This window comes from Monomorium pharaonis, chromosome 8 (assembly GCF_013373865.1).
Source record: "Monomorium pharaonis isolate MP-MQ-018 chromosome 8, ASM1337386v2, whole genome shotgun sequence".
NCBI classification, from domain to species: Eukaryota; Metazoa; Arthropoda; class Insecta; order Hymenoptera; family Formicidae; genus Monomorium; species Monomorium pharaonis.
Window position 1 is genome coordinate 10,202,333 of NC_050474.1, and position 20,375 is coordinate 10,222,707.

The window sequence follows — 20,375 nt, forward strand, 5'->3', positions numbered from 1 at the left end:
AGTACAAACGATTCTCTTTCGAATGACCGTTTTTTGATATCTCAAAAAAGTCAAAATTATCCCTTGAGCGAATTTTGAAAAGCCTGTACTTCCGGTTTCTTTGAGGTACAAACAATTTTAACAGAGGTACAAACGGGTACAAACGATTCTCTTTCGAATGGCCTTGGGCGTTTTTCGATATCTCAAAAAATGTCAAAATTACCTCTTGAGCAAATTTTGAAAAGCCTTACTTCCGGTTTTTTTGAGATACAAACAATTCTAACGGAGCTACAAACGGGTACAAACGATTCTCTTTCGAATGCATAAGCAGATTAAAAATCTTATAGTTGGGCGCTGATCATTTTTTTACCCCCTGGTATTTTTTAACCATTTGAGGCACAAACGATTTTAACGGAGGTACAAACAAGCAGCGGTCGCAGATTGCGGCCCCGGTAGCATATGGTCGCATGGGGAGGGGATGAAGACTAAGGGCAAGGACCAATCATATTAAAGAAAGTGAGTGCTCAGTATATGATTGATTCTTGCCCTTAGTCTTGTCAAACGTATACAAACGATTCTTTTTCGAATGGCATAAATAAAATTAAATTATCTTAAAATATGGTTCTGGCTATTTTTTAACCATTTTGTATTTGTTTATCCTTTGAGGTACAAACAAAGTGAAAAATGGTACAAACGAAGTATAAACGTGTTGTTCATTTTCAATTTTTGTAAAGTCGGGTTCCAGGTTCATATAGCTTGAAGACATGTGTGTTTGATGGATAGTTCAAGTGTATCCCTTATAGTGTTTTCTGCTTCCATTTTTGTATATTGCCATTATTTGTAGTTATTTTTCCATTTAGTTCGTATGCTTTATTAATTACTTAGTTTAAGTGAAGTGCGTTATCTATTACAGTAATGGTTACATATAAAGAAGTGTCTTGCTTTTCATGAAAATATTTTCTTTATTTACTTATTTGCTGGTGTAGTGTTTTATGTCTATGCAGCTCCTACTTTTTTTTTTGTAGCATGAATCTTTCAATTGTTAACTTAGTGTGGTGGATCTGGTAGCGAAATTAAACCTCATTAATGTATTTAATGTACCTAAGTATCTATGTCGGTCTACATAATTATTCTGAACAAATACATGGTGTTGTATATTAAGTATTATTGTATTTCTATTGAACTTTTTATTAAATACTGCTTTTAATCTAGCTTCAAATTTGTTTTTATTATTACCTACACTATACTATTGTTACAATAATAGTAAGTTAATTACACAGGCACACAAAAAAGTGGTCTGTTACAGAGGACCAAGTACCGTATTCCTAGGTATTTTGACACGTTGAATACGAATCCGGTGTTGGTTTAGCTCCATTACCCATCAGTTCTGAGTAAATCGCCGAAAATTGCCACGAACTGTAAAAATATGGGAAAAATATGTATTTATTTCGATACAGGTCCTCTGTTCTTCTCATTTGCAATTTATTGAATACGAGTCTATAGTAAATTATCAAGACCTGAAAAAAATGGAATGAAGATATCAAGGCGTATGGTGTGTAAATATGATAGCAGACTATTGCTGGATGTTAAAAAGAGAAACTAGAACCAGAGGTACGAAAAGGGCTAAGAATTCACTACACGTTTGAGGATAAAAGGATACATTACAAATGCAAAAAATGAACCTAATATTTCATTATTTCGACAAAAAAAAGTGAAATCAGGCTGACCTTTTTTCTTTGCTCAGAGGCCACGATCTCTATAAAACTTTTAATCTTCAGAACTTTGGCATTTTTCTCTCAAGCGGTGAGTGATGGAAATTAATTTACTATAGACTCGTATTCAGTCAATTGCACATGGAAAAAGGAGAGGATCTGTATCGAAGTAAATACATATTTTTTCCGTATTTTTCACAGTTTATGGCAATTTTCGGTAATTTACTTGGAACTGTTGGTTAATACCATAGACTACACCGAATTCGTGTTTAGCGAGTCAATATACATTCGAAAAATGTACCTACACCCTTATAAAACATTTCGACTCCTGCTGATATCAACAGGAGCGATGATTCCGCCACATTTCATCCATTTTTGGCTATTTATAGCGATTTATTCGGAACTGGTGGGTGATGGAGCTAAATCAACACCGGATTCGTATTCAGCGAGTCAAAATATCTAGGGACATGATACTCAGTCCTCTGTAACAGACCACTTTTTTGTGTGCTTGTGTTATTTAACCGATAAAAGTTTTAAACATAAAGATTGTTCATTCCGCAGCAAATTTTGGTGCTAAATACAATTATTCTATTAATTTAATATTTCTAGCTTTTATATATGAAATATTATTTATATATATACTGCGCGCCGAAAATTGTGAAATACAGTTAGAGATCGGTTGTTATCTAGCTATGGGAGCGTCCCAGATGCGCACAGTAATAAACGGACACAGCAGGCTGAGTGAAACAGACACAATAACAAACGGACACAGACCAAACGGACACAGACCAAATGGACACAGTAATAAACGGACACAGTAACAAACGGACACAGTAACAAACGGACACAGACCAAATGCGCACAGAGCGAAACGGACACAGTAACAAACGGACACAGACCAAATGCGCACAGAGCGAAACGGACACAGTGCGAAACGAACACAGACCAAATGCGCACGGACCAAATGCACACGGACCAAATGCGCACGGACCAAATGCACACGGACCAAATGCGCACACTGCACATGCGCACACTGCACGTGCGCACGGACCAAATGCAATCCATGTACATTGCAAGCAGAGTAAAGTCCACATAGGTTAGCGACTTGGACGGGGTGGGTGCGGGAGGGGGGCCGAAGGCTTGCACCCCCCCGTGTGTGTGTGTGTGCGTGCAAAGCATTCACTGCATCACATGAGTTTGCGACTTTCCGTGTATGCATTTGGTCCGTGCGCATGTGCAGTGTGCGCATTTGGTCTGTGTCCGTTTCGCTCTGTGCGCATTTGGTCTGTGTCCGTTTCGCACTGTGTCCGTTTTGCTCTGTGCGCATTTGGTCTGTGTCCGTTTGTTACTGTGTCCGTTTCGCACTGTGTCCGTTTCACTCAGCTTGCTGTGTCCGTTTATTACTGTGCGCATCTGGGACTCACTCCTAGCTATGATGATTAATACTAAATGTATGTCGAAGTATTTGTACGTCTCTTATCATTACTATTATTATTATTATATTGCAATGCAAAATATTTCAATAATTTTACAATATTCTATTGTATATAAATTTTAATATTACTGCAATATTATATGGTGCACAAGTAACAATAATATAACGTCAATGTTATAATTTTATATACAAATATAATATAAATATTGTTACGCGCACGCTCGCGGAAAAGAAGAAGACACACAACACTTATAAATTAAGCGACTTTATTCCAGCAACAATACATACGTCCGTCTCAACGTGAGACTCAGAGACAATTCGTTGTTTCTTCGCGTTGTCAAGCTAATGACAGTTGACAACGCTTTTCACGAAAACCAATATATTGATCGGAACAGCTGACTAATCAAACGGGCAGGGGCGTATCAAACACTGCTCCCCTTCTTCAAAAGTTGTCGTCCCGACAACTAGGTATCGAAGAAAACTTTTAGCTGCGGTGCTTCAGGAGCCACGATCTTGTTCTACCTCAGACTGTTGCCTGAGTTACCGAACCCATCGTTTCTGGTTCCAACATCCAGCTTCATGGTAAAATGTTCAAGCCCGTGATGTGCCAGGAGACACGACCTTGCTCTACCTCAGGTTGCTGTCTGAATTACCGAATCCGTCGTTCCAGGCTCCAACTCTAACTTTCTTCCGCAAAGATCCTCTTCGGGATCCTCTCCAGCCGCGATGCTCCAGGAACTACGACCTTGCTCTACCTCGAACTGCTGTCCGAGTTACCGAACCTGCCGTTTCAGGTTCCAACATCCAGCCTCGGAAAGGACTTCTTTCCCGTTTCCTTTTTGTAGAATAGTTAGTTCTCCAAAGCTTCAGAAGGTCGATCCCGCGAAGAGAAACTCCTCTTCGGCGGTGCTTCCTCTTCATTTCTTCGGACAAGAGGGGGGTAATTACCGTAGACCCGTCATCCCAAAGGATTCCTCAAGTCCCTGCCTCGGCATTTGCCCTACGTCCCATGAGAAAACCACGGCTCAAAAACCGTGGGCGAGGCAGTCTTCTTAATAATAAAATCACTCTCTCTCTCGCTCTCTCTCTTTGAAGAATTCCATTGCCGCTTTCCGTAGAAATACCGCCTTCCGAAAAATCTTTGAAATTCGAAACAAATGGACAGCCACAAACGAACACAAATTCGTAACAACAACGTCCTCAAGCTGTCGCACTCTAACTTTAAAGAAACAAACCGCTCTTTCCTATCGAATCGCCGCACCTCGAGACCAGATTTCTCCCCGCCGAATCGGCCCCGCGAAATCTGACAAAAATCAATTCGCTCCCCCCGCGCTTAACACTCGCGCATGGAAAATTTACCGCCTGACAAAGCGCCGTCCGCGGAAATATTATGGGAACAACTTAGCTGGTTTATATTCTTCTTCATGTCCTTCCGCGGGTACCGCCACCACGAGCTGAGAACGAGTCCTTCCGGTATCAAAGCAACCCCTGACGTCCCCTCTCCTCTCGCCACTTCTCCCTCAATTACTGCAACTCCCACAGCTCCGCACGAAGCGAATCGACCTCCATCGTCGCACTCGCCGGTATCTGAGACTGAATCTTCCTCGAGGAATGTGTGTGGTTGATATATCTTTCACTCTCGCACTAGGAGTCACTAAAAACTTGCGCGCGTTACGCAGGATCCGTCAAACAGACGAGCCCTCAAAATGTTACGCGTACGCCCGCGGAAAGAAGACACACAACACTTATAAATTAAGCGACTTTATTCCGGCGATAATATATACGTCCGTTTCAACGTGAGACCCAGAGACAATTCGTTGTTTCTTCGCTCTCCACGGAAATCAATATATCGATCGGTCAGAACAGCTGACCAATCAAACGGGCAGGGGCGTAACAATATAATATAACACATATGCTGTATGTAACAGTTACATTGGTGAGCGTGAAATTATATTAATATGTTATGTTATTTATAACGTTTACTGTATAATAGTAAGTCTAAAAATTACCTTGCTTCACGGAAACATATCGTTGATTCAACGCTGCGACGAAAGATGCTTGCGGTAGAGATTCCTCCAATGAGAAGAGTTCATCACGCGTGACAGTCGTCGATCTCGATTTCAGAACAGCCTTACTTCCGATCGGTGCCAAGTAAGCGCCGTGTACATCCCTACAAAAGTTTGAATTTACCAAAATTAATAAAATTTGTTGTCACATTACCGTGAGTATAGCAACAAGGTGAACACGTAGCTCATGAGATTTTTGGTGATTTAGTCGAAAAGATCACGAAGAATAAAGTCTAAAATGGTGCCGCTTGGAGAGGAAAGAGATAAGAAACAGGGAAAGTGAAGGCAAATAAATCTGTTGGGAAATTGAGCATAATAAGTGAGAAAAATGACCACCAGTAAAGGTTAAAGGGTAACACTAGTATGACCTCCTCAAAACCATTTTTATGAATTGGGAAGAAAATGAAATAAAATGTAAGAAATTAAAGTCATAGATTATATTTTCCATGTATCAAGATAAAAGTTTTTTTTGAATTGATTAAGAACAAAATGGCGACTGTACGGAGTGTCGAGTATCAAAATCTTTTTTACGGCTTGCAATATAATTGCCGCAAATGCACCTGCAGCAAAACATCAAAAAGATTCTTAAAGTAAATGATATTGGCTAGTGAAGTATCTCAGATTATTAAGAAATATTAATTTTTTTTAAATAGCGACATTTAAAAAAAATTTTCATTTTTTGCTAAAAAATTAGACAAAAATTTGAGTTACAGAAAAACTGCTTAATATATCCAAAAAAATTCAGGTACTTTACTAGATCATGGTATTCTAAAGTTACAGTGAAAATTTCAAGTCGATCGGATAAAAACTATTCGCCTTCTGCTGCAAGCCGATTTAAAAACATGGTTTCAAGAAAAACACGTTTAATGTTTTGAGTTACGATTTAACTATGACAATTCAAAATTACCTTTAATCTGCGATGCCTAACCCTTATAATTGTTTTTCTAGATTGTTTTTCTAGTACTTTTTATAAGGTTTAATGCCTTGATATTCAACATTTTTATCTAGAGAGCATAAAAGTGCGCGGAGCGCTTAGCGCTTATTTTACTTGTTTAGCGGCACTTGGGACGGGTCTTGAATTAATTGCATTTGAGGCACTTAAAACTTTTTCCCCCCACATAAGACTAATGTGGCATTATTCTTAGAATATTAAAGGCGTATGAAATTAACTAGCCCCGCTTATCAACTGCTAAAGATGAGCTAACAGGTAAAATAACGAGGCAGCCGATTGGGCTGTATCTACGGGCAATAGAAGAATGATACACTCGAACCGGAATTAAGAAAACACGAAGGATTAAAAAGCAGGAAACAAACAATAGTAGATCTTTTGAACAGGTATAGAGTTGATAGTTTGACAGAAGTGAATCAAAAAATGGGACACAGACGAGACAAGCAAAGCAGCAGCGGAGGGAGAATTTTTGGAGAAATTCAACAAATTAAGAAAGATAGGAAGGTCGCCAATTAAGACTCAAAAATCAATAGTCACTGAAGAGGATTTAAAAAATGGATAAGATAACTGAGATAGTCGTGAAATTTAGAAAAGAATGTATGTAATGGCAAAAAAATATGAGAAGAAATAAAAAAAAACTCAAAGAAAAGTGGGACAAAGAGAAGAGAGAACTGGAAAGATGACTTAAATTGTTGAAAGAAAATGAAGAGAGGAAAGAAAATTTAACCGAATGTGTGGAATGGCAAGAAAGAAAAGAGGAGGTAAGAAAAAGAAGAGAGAAAAGAAACTAGATCGTTATAAAAAGAGCCGACATCCCAAGAGCGAAGACAATAAAAGAGATAGTCACGAAATTGATGAATAGAAAACTGGAGATCGAAGTATTAAAGAACACACCTTGGAAAGATCAGAGCTGGCAACCAGAGACAGAAATTAAAAAATGCAAAAATCATTAAAACTAGGCTTTTGGAATGTAACAGGACTAATAAGTAAAAATAAATAATTTCGGGATTTTGTAGAAAAACTAGATGTAAGAGACATAGGTAGATGAAAAGCAAAATCCCTGCATTTACAGATAGAAACGGATAAAAATCTTGGTAAAAATTCCATTAGAAACGGATAAAAACCCTGGTAAAAATTTCGTTAGAAATGGATAAAACATGCATCCTATCCGTTTCTATCTGTAAATGCAGTAAAAGAAACGTATAATAAAACAGTTAGAAACGGATAGGATGCATGTTTTATTCGTTTTTAATGGAATTTCTACCGAGATTTCTACAAGTTTCACACAGATTTCTATGAGTTGACGTTGCGAATAGAGCCAAATGGATATAGCATCCGCAATTACGTATAGCTACAGTCTACACACGGTGCGTTTAAGATGTGAACAGAAACGAATAGAAATCTAATTACAAGTAAATTTCTATAGGTTGACTTACAACCAAATGCAAATGGATATATTATCCCTAATTACGGATAGATATTGTTAGCGTCTGATCCAGACAGGATGCAAACAGAAACAGACAGGATTTGTTTCCACAAAACTTATACGTGTTAATACGAATAGATCACCATTAGATACAGTTACATGCTGTTAAAATTTCTGTCTGCATTTGCATATTCAGTATTATTGCTTATAGAAGTGGATAGGAGTTGAGTATTTTCTTTAAGCTTGCAGATACAACGGATAGGATTACGTTAAAAGATTTCAGAAATGTTATCTTTTTTTAACAGTTTCTGATTGTTTCTAACGGAAATTTTTACCAGAGATTATTTCTGCCGTTACACACGCATACACGCAAGCGCGCGCGGGCGCATGCACGCACACGTATGTTTGTATTATGTAAAATACATGATACGTTTACTTTTATTTTGAAGCGCAGGTACATCGAAAATGACTTGTAAGATTGACGTGGCAATTACAACTTTTAATCGACATGCCTTTAGCTATCTTTTGCCAAAGTTTGAACCAATTCGTATGAAACCTATTTTACCCTACGAAAAGTGCAGGGTCCTTTCTATTCATAATAAATGATGTCATCGATCTTCAATTAAAACAGAACCCCTCAGAGTTTCTTTGATAATAATAAAAATTTGCCTAGAGTTGAGGGTCTTTAACAGTATCTCATCGGAGTGGATATAATTTGCCCACGTTCGAAATCGCCACGCGTAAATTTGACAACGTTCAAAATGGCCACGTAAAATATTGCACGGAGTTCAATTTGTCCACGTTCCCGTCATAACGACTTTCCGTCAACTTTAAACGTCAGATTTTAGTCACTTTCTATGCAGGGGATCTATTCTGTACTGCCTACCGACAACTATTGGTGTCGTTGCGTAGATATTTTATATGGCAAAAAGCCTGCACAACGACACCGATATAGTTGTCGGTAGCCGGTACAGAATAGAGCCCCAGATCGAAAACGCAGAAATTTTGGATGGAAGTATATTTTTAAGGTTATGAGTAGATGTTTAACTCGTCCTGTCAAATATGAGGAAAAGTTTTCGGGAATTATCGAAACTTTTTGATCAGAGAAATAGACGTACTTTGCTGCTTTATCATCGCGATTCTGAACCTCCTGTTTCAAACAAATTATTATGGTGGTGATATTCTTTTTCCTAAATCATCTGCGATTTACAATAACTCAATAAATATTATAATTTGGTAGACGTTTCGTTTTCCAATGGATTAGTAACGATGTCGATCCTCTTTTTCTTATCGGCCCAAACACGAAATCTTTTACGTCTAATGATCGAATGACGCAGATAGAGCAATAGCTGGATAGTACATTATTGAATGATTGATTGAAAGTGGTAAAATTGACTTAAAAAAGTCGACTTTTCGTTGACTTTTCGTCATTTTTAAAAGTCGACTGAAAGTTGACTTCTAAAAGTCGACTTTCTGCTGACTTTCCGTCAACTGTGCTCTTAAGGGAGTTTAATTTGCCCACGTTCGAAACGATCACGTCTGAAACGGCCATGTTCGAAATGGACACGTTCGTAATGGCCACGTTCGGAATGGGCACGTTCGGACCAACATAGAAATAAAACCTCCAGTAGACGTCTAATGGACGTCTGCCATGGAAGTTTAAACTTCCAGTGGACGTTCATTAGACCTCCATTAGAGGTCGTCAAAGAGGTCTATTAGACGTTGTGTGGATCATTAATAGAGGCTTCACGGAGCCTCGATGATTGACGGATGTTTCGTGGATCATTAATAGAGGTTTTATGGAGCCTCGATAGATGATTGACAAAATAAAAATTTAAAATAAAAATTTTATTTCTTTTAAATTATTTTTATCAACAATACATACTAAATTTAGGACAAATTTTTATTAATTAATTAAATTTAAATTATATTATTTTATTTTATTCTTACTTGCCTCTGGTAGGTTTTGAACCCGGGACCTTAGAATTACAAACCTTGTACTCTATCTGCTATGCCAATTTGACTCTTCGATATATGAGTACTTGTTATTGTCTACATATACCTATATGTTATAAACTGACGCCATTATATTATTTTTTATAAAAGCAATTAAATTTTGCAAAACATATTAAAAATAAATAGCATTAATTTATTTACTTATTAATTTCATTGTTAAATTTATCTTTTTCCATAACCTTAATAATTTGATGGAAATTGCGATCTATTTAGCATTAATACTTTGAAGCGTTCAAATGGTTAATTAGATGGTTTTAACTATATAGATCATATATTCTAAGAAAAATTGAATAATACATTTATTATTCTGTTTTTGTTCAGTACATGATAAATTTAGATTTTGTGCATTTTTTGTGCGCAGTAATTGTAGACAAACCGTTATTTTTGGAAACATTACCTTTATGATAATTTTTTAAAATATCAAATGGATCTCTCATTCAAGATGTTATAATGTTGTCTGATTTCTGAGTCAACTACAACGCGCATGGATGGCTCAAAAATCGGACAGCATTGTGATATCTTTTATGAGACATTAAGCTGGGGCTCGATTCTTGAATTCATTTGCAAGAGAAACGTATTCGCAAATTCTGTTCTTACAGAAAAGTTGAAAATTTATTTGCTATCGTATGGCTTTTAACCAACAAACTTGCAACTTTTCTGTTAGAGCGGGTATTTGCGCATACGTTTTCTTGCGAATGAATTCAAGAATCGAGCCCCTGATATCATTTAGCTGTGATATCATAAGGATAACATTTTCAAGAAACTTAAATGAAACTCTTTTATGAGATATCTCAAAGACCTCTCTTAGTAGACGTTTCTGATAAATGTTACCATTTGGATATTATTTCCACGATATCTAAATGTTTTTTTAAAAAAGTTCTCTTAAAGTTTTCATTCTGACAAGCGTGTTGTCTGGGTAACTTCTACTATGAAAATAAATGTTCCATACAGCTATGGAAGTTTAATCGATACCTAATAGACGTCTATCTAACTTCCATCATGGAAGTAAATGTTCCATAGAGCTATGGAAGTTTAATGGACCCTTAATAGACGTCTGTCTAACTTCCATCATGGAAATAATGTTCCATAGAGCTATGGAAGTTTAATGGATCCCTAATAGACGTCCATCTAACTTCCACCATGGAAGAAAACATCCAATGGAGCTATGGATGTTTAATAGATTCCTAATGGATGTCTATCTAACTTCCACCATGGAGGTAAACCTCCAATGGAGCCATGGACGTTTACTGGATCTTTAATGGGCGTCTATCTAACTTCCGCCATGGAGGTAAATCTTCAATGGAGCCATGGAAGTTTACTGGATCCCTAATGGACGTCTATCTAACTTCCGCCATGGACATAGACGTCCCATGGATCTATGGAAGTTTAATGGACGTCTATTGGACATCCACTGGATGCCAATTTCTATGTGGGGAATGGCCACGTTCGAAATGGCCACGTTTGAAATGGCGACGTTTAAAATTACAATGTTTGTAATGGCCATGTTCGGAATGGCCACGTTCAAATTGGCCACGTTTGAAACGGCTATGATTGGAATGATTTTTTTCTTGTTTGCGTGGAAAGTTGCAAACCCATGTGGTGTGGAGAATGCTTTCCGCGCGCGCGCGCGCGCACGCACGCACGCACGCACGCACGCACACACACACACACACACACACACACACACACACACACACACACACACACACACACACACACACACACACACACACACACACGAGAGGGGTGCAAGGGGGGCCTTCGGCCCCCCTCCCACATCTACCCCGTCTAAGTCGCTAACCCATGTGCATTGTATTGGGAATTATGTAAAACATACGTGGCCATTTCGAACATGGCCATTTCAAACGTGGCCGTTTCGAACGTGGCCGTTTCGAAGGTGGGCAAATTGAATCACGTGCAATATTTCCCGTGGCCATTCCGAACGTGGTCATATTTACGCGTAGCCATTTCGAACGTGGCCATTTCGGACGTGGCCATTTCGAACATGGCCGTTTCTAACGTGGCCATTTCGAACATGATCATATTTACGCGTGGCCATTTTGAACGTGGCCATTTCGGACGCTCCCATCTCATCGGTGTCAAGATTATCATAATAAAATCAAGACATTAGTTCGATTAAAATTTGATTTTAAGATTTATTGTTACTCAAACTTGTATCATCGTAACTTTATTGTGACAATTGTGTTATCTGGGTGTATTAATTGTAATAAGATAAATAGGTCAATATATCGAGTCATTACCAATTTTCCTAATACAATATAATTTATTAAATCAAAAAAATATAATTATAAACTCTATTAAAAACCACCGTGTTAAAAAATGTTAAACAAATTTTTAATTGTTTCAACTATACATAGTCCTCTTCAGTCGTGCCAATATTTACGAACTTAACCGTAAGTAAAATAACGCAAACGAAAATATAATTAACGAGTTAAAAAATGATGACGATTGAATAACCGTAAAAACAACGCATATCGTCTATAAAAGTGTGTCATACTAATTAAAACTAATAAATGATACAATCAAAAAATAATAAATTTTTTTTTTTAAATTAACAGTCAGAAAATATAGTCAAAAATCTTGTCGAGAAATCTAAAAGGTCAAAACCGATGTAAAACGTGTAACTTATGAACAACATAAACCGATATGCGTATTGTAAAAAACTATAAACTTACCTATATGTTGATTCCAGACAATATTAACACAAGCAAAAAAAGTCAACAGTTTCGACATAGCGTTAAAAGACGACTGTAACGTTCGATAGTCAGAGGCAGAATGAGCGAACTTATCGTCCGTTAATCATTTTTGACAAAATTCGTCAAACAAACAATAATATGAATTGTCGAGACACTCCGTGTCCTTCTGTAGATTGATGTAGTAACTTGCTCCTTAATATGGATCATTTCTGAAATTAACCTTTTTTGATATCTTGATTCAGATTTTAATATTTTAACGTTATCCCAATTAAACACGTGGTCATTTTTAGTGTTCTTTTACCTCTGAGTGTCTCGACGATTCTAATTTAAAATTATTTGCATGTTCCTTAATTCTGGTATTTAAATGTCTTTTTGTCTGTCCTACATATGACGCGTTACAATTTTTACAGCATATATTTTGTAGACAATATTATTCCTCATGATGTAAGGATATAAGGTGTAGCATTGCGCATAATGGCGGGCAAATAGGGGAACAGCCAATCAATTTGTTGCCCCAAATGTAGCATCGAATCATGTAAATTTTCAAATCACACGATTTTTAAAAATCAGATAACAATTTAAAACATTTTATTACGTGTTTGATCGTCATTAATTACGTGATTTGTTACGTAATTTCATTACGTAATTTTGTTACGTGATTTTTTTCAGTAGGGCATGGAAGGAGCCATGCTGCTTTTCGCATTTGGGGCTACTCTCTGATTGGTCGTTTCATTTTCGGTCACTGCGCATCTCGGGAATGCTACATCTTATATTCTTACATCATGATTATTCCTTAGATTTATGTCGGTTATATTCTTCTGCACCCTAATAAACATGTTTAATCTGTTGAGGCAACGAAAGCCAACTATGAACAAATCTTTATTAAAAAAAGATGTGGCGATTTTAGATATGTGCCTAATATAAGGTAATACAAAATATTTTTTTTTTTACGTGTTGACTTTCAATTGTACTCTGATTAGTTTGAGAGTCTGTGAGTTTTACTTAATTGTTGAAATGTTTCTTAAGTCTATTATTAATTTTATGAAAAATAAGATTCAATGGATAACCGTTGTTTAATAATATATTGATGCAAATTTCGAAGTTCTTTTGCTAAAAAGATGGATCTGACAACATAACTGTTTTATCTATTAAACTATGGATTGCTCCTATTTTGTGACAACGAGGATGATGCGAGAAAAACGACAAATATCTTTCCAAAACGTACCTTTATGGAACCAACCAATTACAATATCGTTGTTCTCCACTCTCAAAAAAGATCTAAAAGGTTAAACAACGTTCTTTTTCAAGTTCTAAGGTAAACTAAAGTCTCAAATGGAAGCTGTTAAACAAGTTGACAGTTTCGATGGTTTTTGTTAGTCGTATAGATAATAGAATATCATCTACATATCGATAGTAAATTGAAATTTTGAATTTTAATGCTTTTAACGCTTTGTCCTCGAGGTCCTGCAACATTAAATCAGCCATAAGTGACAGAGGTGAGCCCATTTGAGTTCCAAATGTTTGCTTATATATTTTATTCTTAAACGTGAAAAAGGTTGACAAAAGAATGAAATCAATGGCATGTATTAAAAACAATAATTCTTAACGGGTTTATTCAGAGAGAAACCTATTGGGCGGTTTATTCAAGTGACTCCAATTTATCTAGGGCTTATGCCCTTCTTAAAATCCACACCGAACACACCTTAAGGAATTATTGTTTTTTCAGTAAAGCCCCATATTCACTTGCAAATTACATACATAATGTGACAATTATCACTCGCTCGCAGAGTTTGAGGTGGTGATGAAGGAATTAACTGAGTGTCGAACTTAATTGCGTATATAAAGATAGGTTTATTACAGTGTAGAATACACGTGTGATTTCTTGTGAGGGAGAGGTATTGAGATGTATGTATATATAGATGGCCGATGGTAAGATAAAAATAAACAAAAAATACTACCACCTAGTTAACGAGTGTCTGAGAAGAAAGCAGTTGATAAAACAGGCAGCGTCTGCTGTGTTTTAGTAACACTCCCATTACATGAGTCAGTCGCGAATCCAACCAGTTCCACTAATCATCCCGATGCCTTCTCGCAGTCGGTTGAACACATCCTTGCTTAGGCCCTTAGTCAGTATATTTGCTAACTGCTCCTTCGATTTCAAATAGTCAATTGTAATAGTCCCTTTTTCTACTTTGTCGTGGATGAAGTGGAAACGAACGTCTATGTGTTTTGTGCTTTTGTGGTATTCAGGGTTCTGGACTTACTTAATTGCACCCTGGTTGTCGATCTTCAACTCGACAGAGTCGATACGATCTCCAATTAAATTCAGGAGCTTTTTCAACCAAATTGCCTTTTTGGCTTCTGTTGCTACAACGTACTCCGCTTCTGTCGTGCTCAATGCCACGATTCGTTGTCGCTGTGACATCCACGATACAGCAGCTCCTGCCTTGATGAATATGAATCCACTCGTTGACCTTCGAGTGTCCACGCAACCAGCATAATCTGATTCTGTATATCCTAGTAAGCTGTCGCTATCTGCCTTGTACAGTGGACCGAAGTTCATGGTTCCTTTAACATAACGTAAAATTCTTTTTACAGCCAGCCAATATTCCTTGCCAGGCTTGTGTAGGAAGCGGTTCACATTGGCCAGCGCATATGCTATGTTGGGCCGACTCACCACTGCTGCAAACATTAGTGAGTCTACCGCTTGTCAATACGGCACCGTCGACATTTCTTCTAGCTCTTGTTGCTTAGACTCATTTTACTGCTCAAACCTGAGCGGGCTTCAGTTGGCACCGAACTTTTCTTGCAGTCCATTGTGCCAAACTTCTCAATGATCTTCTTCAGATACTCACAGATAAAGATTTGCTTCGTCTCTCGCTTTCTGGAGATTTCCAGACCAATATAGTTATCTGCTTCTCCAACTTTCACCTTAAAGTCCTTTTTTAGATTCTCTAGGACGGTTTCAATTGCTCCTTTTGACTTGGCAACTAGAAGCCCATCGTCGACATACAACCCAAGCAGAACTTCATGTCTGTCGACTTTTCCTCGGTAAATGCACGGATCCGCCAAACTGGCCACAAAGTTATACTTGTCCAGGAACTCTTTGAATTTTTTATTCCACTATCGGGACTGTTTTAAGCCGTACAAAGATTTCAGCAGCCGGCAGTATTTGTCCTGACCGGCGTTATATCCTTCTGGCAATTCCATATAGAGTTCTTCGTCTAGTTCACCATATAGGAACGCTGTAGTTACGTCGAACTGTCCTAGTTCATAATTCTTGGAGGCTGCGACGGCAATACCCGAATCGATTCGTACCGGGCAACTGGCACAAAGGTCTCACGGTAGTCGATTACTTTTCGTTGTAGAAAGCCTTTAGGGACTAACCTGGTCTTATATTTGACTAGATCGCCGTCTTTATCACGCTTGACTCTGAACACCCACTTATCCTTGATCGCCTTCCGACCTGGTTGGAGCTTGCATACTTTCCAAGTATTATTCTCGTCCAGAGCGTCCAATTTTTTCTTCACGGCTGTCTGCCATTTCTTGGCAGCATTTACCGACATTGCTTCCTCATATGTTACCGGTTCATTTAGTTCATTGAGCAATGCCAAGTGCTCTTCGGTCTCCACAAGTTGAGCCTGATACCTCTCTGGCGGTTGCAATGCTGACCAGTCATGCAAATTTGGTCCTAATACAGTCTGCTGCGGTTGAATCAAGAGCGTTCGAAATAGCCACGTTCGAAATGGCCACGTTTTGACAACGTGGGCAAATTGAACTCCGTGTAATATTTCTCATAGACATTCCGAATGTGGCCATTCCGAACATGGCCGTTTCGAACGTGGCCATTCCGAACGTGGCCATTTCGGATGTGGTCGTTTCGAACGTGGACAAATTGAATTCCGTGCAATATTTTCCGTGGCCATTTCGAACGTGGCCATTCCGAACGTGACCATTTTGAACGTGGTCAAATTTACGCCTAGTAATTCGGCCATTTCGAATGTGGGCAAATTATATTCACTCAGTTGAATCTCTTCTTCTGAAAGTTCGACATCTTTCTCAATGATCAATGGCTATTCGTGCCTCTCGCCACCACCGATTGCCGTTGATTCAATCTCGTTAAGTTTTACGTTCCTTGAGACGGTTATCTTCCTTGATGTCGGGTTGTACAGCTTGTAATTGGGACCTTCACCTTCGTAGCCAATAAACACCCGTTTTACTGCGTTCGTCTTCCATTTAATTTGGTGTTGAGCGGGCACTTGCTCATACGCATCATACCCAAATGTCCGGAGATGATCAATCTTTGGCTGGCTTCCTGTCCACTTCTCGAATAGTGTAGTATCTTCTCCTTCCGACGGTGTCCTATTTAGTGTGTGAATGGCGCAATCTACAGCACACGACCACAGCTGCTTCGGAAGTTCGAGGGCATGCAATCCCGCTCTTGCTGCTTCAACAACGGTCGAATTGTCGCTTTCGCTTTTTCCATTTTGCTTTGGAGAATGTCGGCCAGTGAGTTGCGCTTCGATCCTGTTCTCCCGCATGTAAGCTGCAAACTGTTCATTGACGTACTCGGTCTCTCTATCGGAGCGCAGGTACTTCACTGGTCTGCCAAACTTTGCCTTTACAATAGCTACAATCTGCTTAAATTTTAGCAACACTTCACTTTTTTGATACATGAAGTGTACGAACCTGTACCCTGTTGCCTCGTCTTTGAACAGGACATACCACTTCGCTCCACCAATGGACTTCTCATGTGGGCCACTTACATCCGAATGAATAAGTTTGCCTGGCAAGTAACTGCGTCTATCTTCTAATCTTTTGAACGTCGCTCTTGTCAACTTAGCATACTGCCTCACAGAACAACTTTGATTTTGCCGGTATCTTCAGGTCGCGTAGATCAATTTCCACCATCTTACGCATCTTCTTGATTGAGGCATGACTTAACCTCTGATGGGCCAACATTACCTCCGAACTTGCCTTTTTACTATTTGCGGGTGTCTCGCAAGCATATGCCACCTGTGCATTGAGTTAATACAAACTGCCTTTCTTCCGAAAAGGTTTCACCAATGACTCTGCCGTTGCTGCCCAGTGTCATTTGATTTTTCTTCGAAGAAATTTCGCAGCCGCGATCGGCTGCAGCTCCGCTACTAAATAATGATTTAGGCAACTCTGGTACCCATAATACGTTAGTAAGTAATTTCTTCGTCCGCTTACCCTTGTATAATAGTTCCAACCGTACATTGCCACGTCCCTTGGCCATCGCAAAGCTCCCATTGGCAACCTTGATCTTTGCGCTGTATAGTTTCATTGTCTCAAACCAATCCTGACGAGGTGTCATGTGATGCGTTGCTCCGCAATCGATGATCCAGCTGTTCCCGGAACTTGACACCATTGCCTCCGCACTGATTTCTGCCGACTATGCAGACACGTCCGTCTCATTCTTCGTGTGACTGTTTGCTTGACTTTGTTTTTCCATTTTTTAAGCTTGTCCTTTACCTTTCTTGATTTTTGGACAGTCACGTTTGAAATGTTCTGTACTTTCGCAACCGAAGCACTTCCCCCGTCTTTCACCCGCCAGTCGACTGCGACTGCCTTCCTTCTCCTTGGTCGATCGCGCCTTGCTTGCCGAAAACGCCTCTGTCTTCTCCCACTGTACGTGAGTCATCTCTTCCTCGCTTAGCCTCGCTGTTAAATTTACAAGTGTCCTGTCCGCTTCCTTCTGCATCTTCCATGCCGACACGAATGCACTGTATTCCCCAGGCAGCATCGAGATGACTCTACTGACGATTACAGCTTCACTTTGCTTCTCCTTTACAGCTTGCAACTTTGCCGCAATATTTTTTATTTTAGCCACATGTTGTGTCATGCTGTCTCCCTCCTGGTACGAGTACGTGAAGAACTCGTGGAGCAGCCCTGATTTGCACGCATGTGACGCTTGTTTGTTGATCGAGTGTAACGTCTCCCATACTTCCGAATGGTTTTGTTCGGTGATTATATGATCCAGCTGATTATCGGCGATTGTACTTGAGAGGATGGCCATGGCTTTATTCCTTTTTAATGACCATTTGATCCACTCCTTCGTGCGTACTTCCGGCTCTGTGATATCCTGTTCGACGTACTCGAAAACATCCTTGGCTTTCAGTACTGCGGTAAACTGAAATTTCCATCGTTGCCAGTTGCTACTGTCGAATTTCGTGATCGTGTTTCAATCGGTATCCATTACTTTTTACTCGCTGACTTTTCTGGATGACTGACAATGATTCACTATAATACACCTCGTGCACACTCTATATGCTTCCACGCACCCTTCACGTGAACTTAATCCTTGTCACACCGGGCTAGATTACAATCTATTTCCTCACGCAGTGGAAGCGTGCTGGGCCCATAACCTGTGACGATTATCACTCGCTCGCAGAGTCTGAGGTGGTGATGAAGGAGTTAACTAAGTGTCGAACTTAATTGCGTATATAAAGATAGGTTTATTACAGTGTAGAATACGTGTGTTTTCTTGTGAGAGAAAGAGATATTGAGATGTATGTATATATAGATGGCCGTCGTTAAGATAAGAAGAAACAAAAAATACTGCCATCTAGCATTGACGAGTGTCTGAGAAGAAAGGAGTTGATAAAACAGGTAGCGTCTGCTGTGCTTTCGTAACACATAAAATCATTAAAGAAAGCCTACCGATTTACAATAGACATGCCATGGACAGTTTCAGATTGTACGACGCTCTCTGGGATAAAAATATACCGTCAACACATATCTTAATATCATTGGATGCAACTTCATTATTTACAAATATACCTCGAGATCTTGTGACCTTTACGGAAAAAACACTCTAATTTTGAGAATTTACACTCAAAATTGAGTGTTAATACTCGATTTTGGGAGTTTACTCCTAAATTTAGATGTATACGCTCAAATCTTGAGTATTTACACTAAAGATTGAATGTTTATACTCGAACATTAAGTGTGTACACCCAATGATTAAGTGTTCATACTAAAGTTTGGATTTAAATACTAAATATTTAAAAGTATACTCTCAACATTTGGATATAACACAATAAATGAGTGTATACTTCCAACATAAAGTGTGAACACTGAAACGTTGGGGATGTACACTCAACATCTATCGGTTGAAGGTATACACTTCCTAGATAACACAGAGATGAACAGAAATTCCTAAAGAAGTCATTTTAATGAATACTTGGAGAAGTAGAAAAATGAATACATAAAGAATTCTTGAGGAATTAGTTACAATGAGTTCACATTGAAGTATTCCTTAAGAGTTCATTGTAATGAATACCTCGCGATTTATTATTGGAATATTTAGAATATTCATAGAAAAGTCATTTTAAAGAATACTTGGCGAAGTAGAAAAATGAATACATAATTCTTGAGGAATTAGCCACAATAAGTTCACATTGAAGTATTCCTTAAGAGTTCATTGCAATGAATACCTCGCGATTTATTATTTGGAATACTTTGAGTATTCATTAGAAATTACTCGAGTGTTTGGATAATCTCAATTACATTTTTATAATTATATATCGCATAATCATTAAATGCTAATTTATACTTTTATGCACAAAATACGCTATATATAATTAACAAAACAATATATTAACAAATATGTATGCATAAACAAAAAGTGTTCGTGGATCATCACGGGGCGTTAGGATGCGTACGTCTTCGAAGTCAAGCAACGTTGGCGATAGTTAACACTTGGATGGGTGACCGTTTTTTCAGGTACAGAAATTAAACATGTTTTAACAGGTATGACTATGGCTTGGCTGAAACATGGTATAATCTTCTTCCTCTTACAAAACTAATCAGAATTTTTATTTTTTTAATTTTTCTGAGAAACGTTCCAATATTATAAAAATTGGAACATTTATCAGAAATCTTGAAAATAAATTTTTTAATTCTGTTTGAGATATCTACTTGGAGAAGTCCTAATGAATACCTAAAGAAGTTCTGAGGAATTCCAACAAGTAATTCTATACGAATACTTTAAGAAGTTCTGAAGAATTCTTACAAATAATTCTATATGAATACTTGAAGAAGTCCTGAGG

General features: G+C 38.3%; 1 protein-coding gene across 3 annotated transcripts in view; it reads right to left on the reverse strand.

The window, feature by feature from the left end:
* LOC105837548 (protein singed) overlaps window positions 1-20,375 on the reverse strand; it is a 162,090-nt gene that overhangs the window by 48,049 nt on the left and 93,666 nt on the right. For all 3 annotated transcript variants that reach the window (XM_036290994.1, XM_036290995.1, XM_036290996.1), the window contains one exon: window positions 5,136-5,296. In XM_036290994.1, coding sequence (XP_036146887.1) covers window positions 5,136-5,296 — 161 coding nt within the window. The remainder of the gene's footprint in view (window positions 1-5,135; window positions 5,297-20,375) is intronic.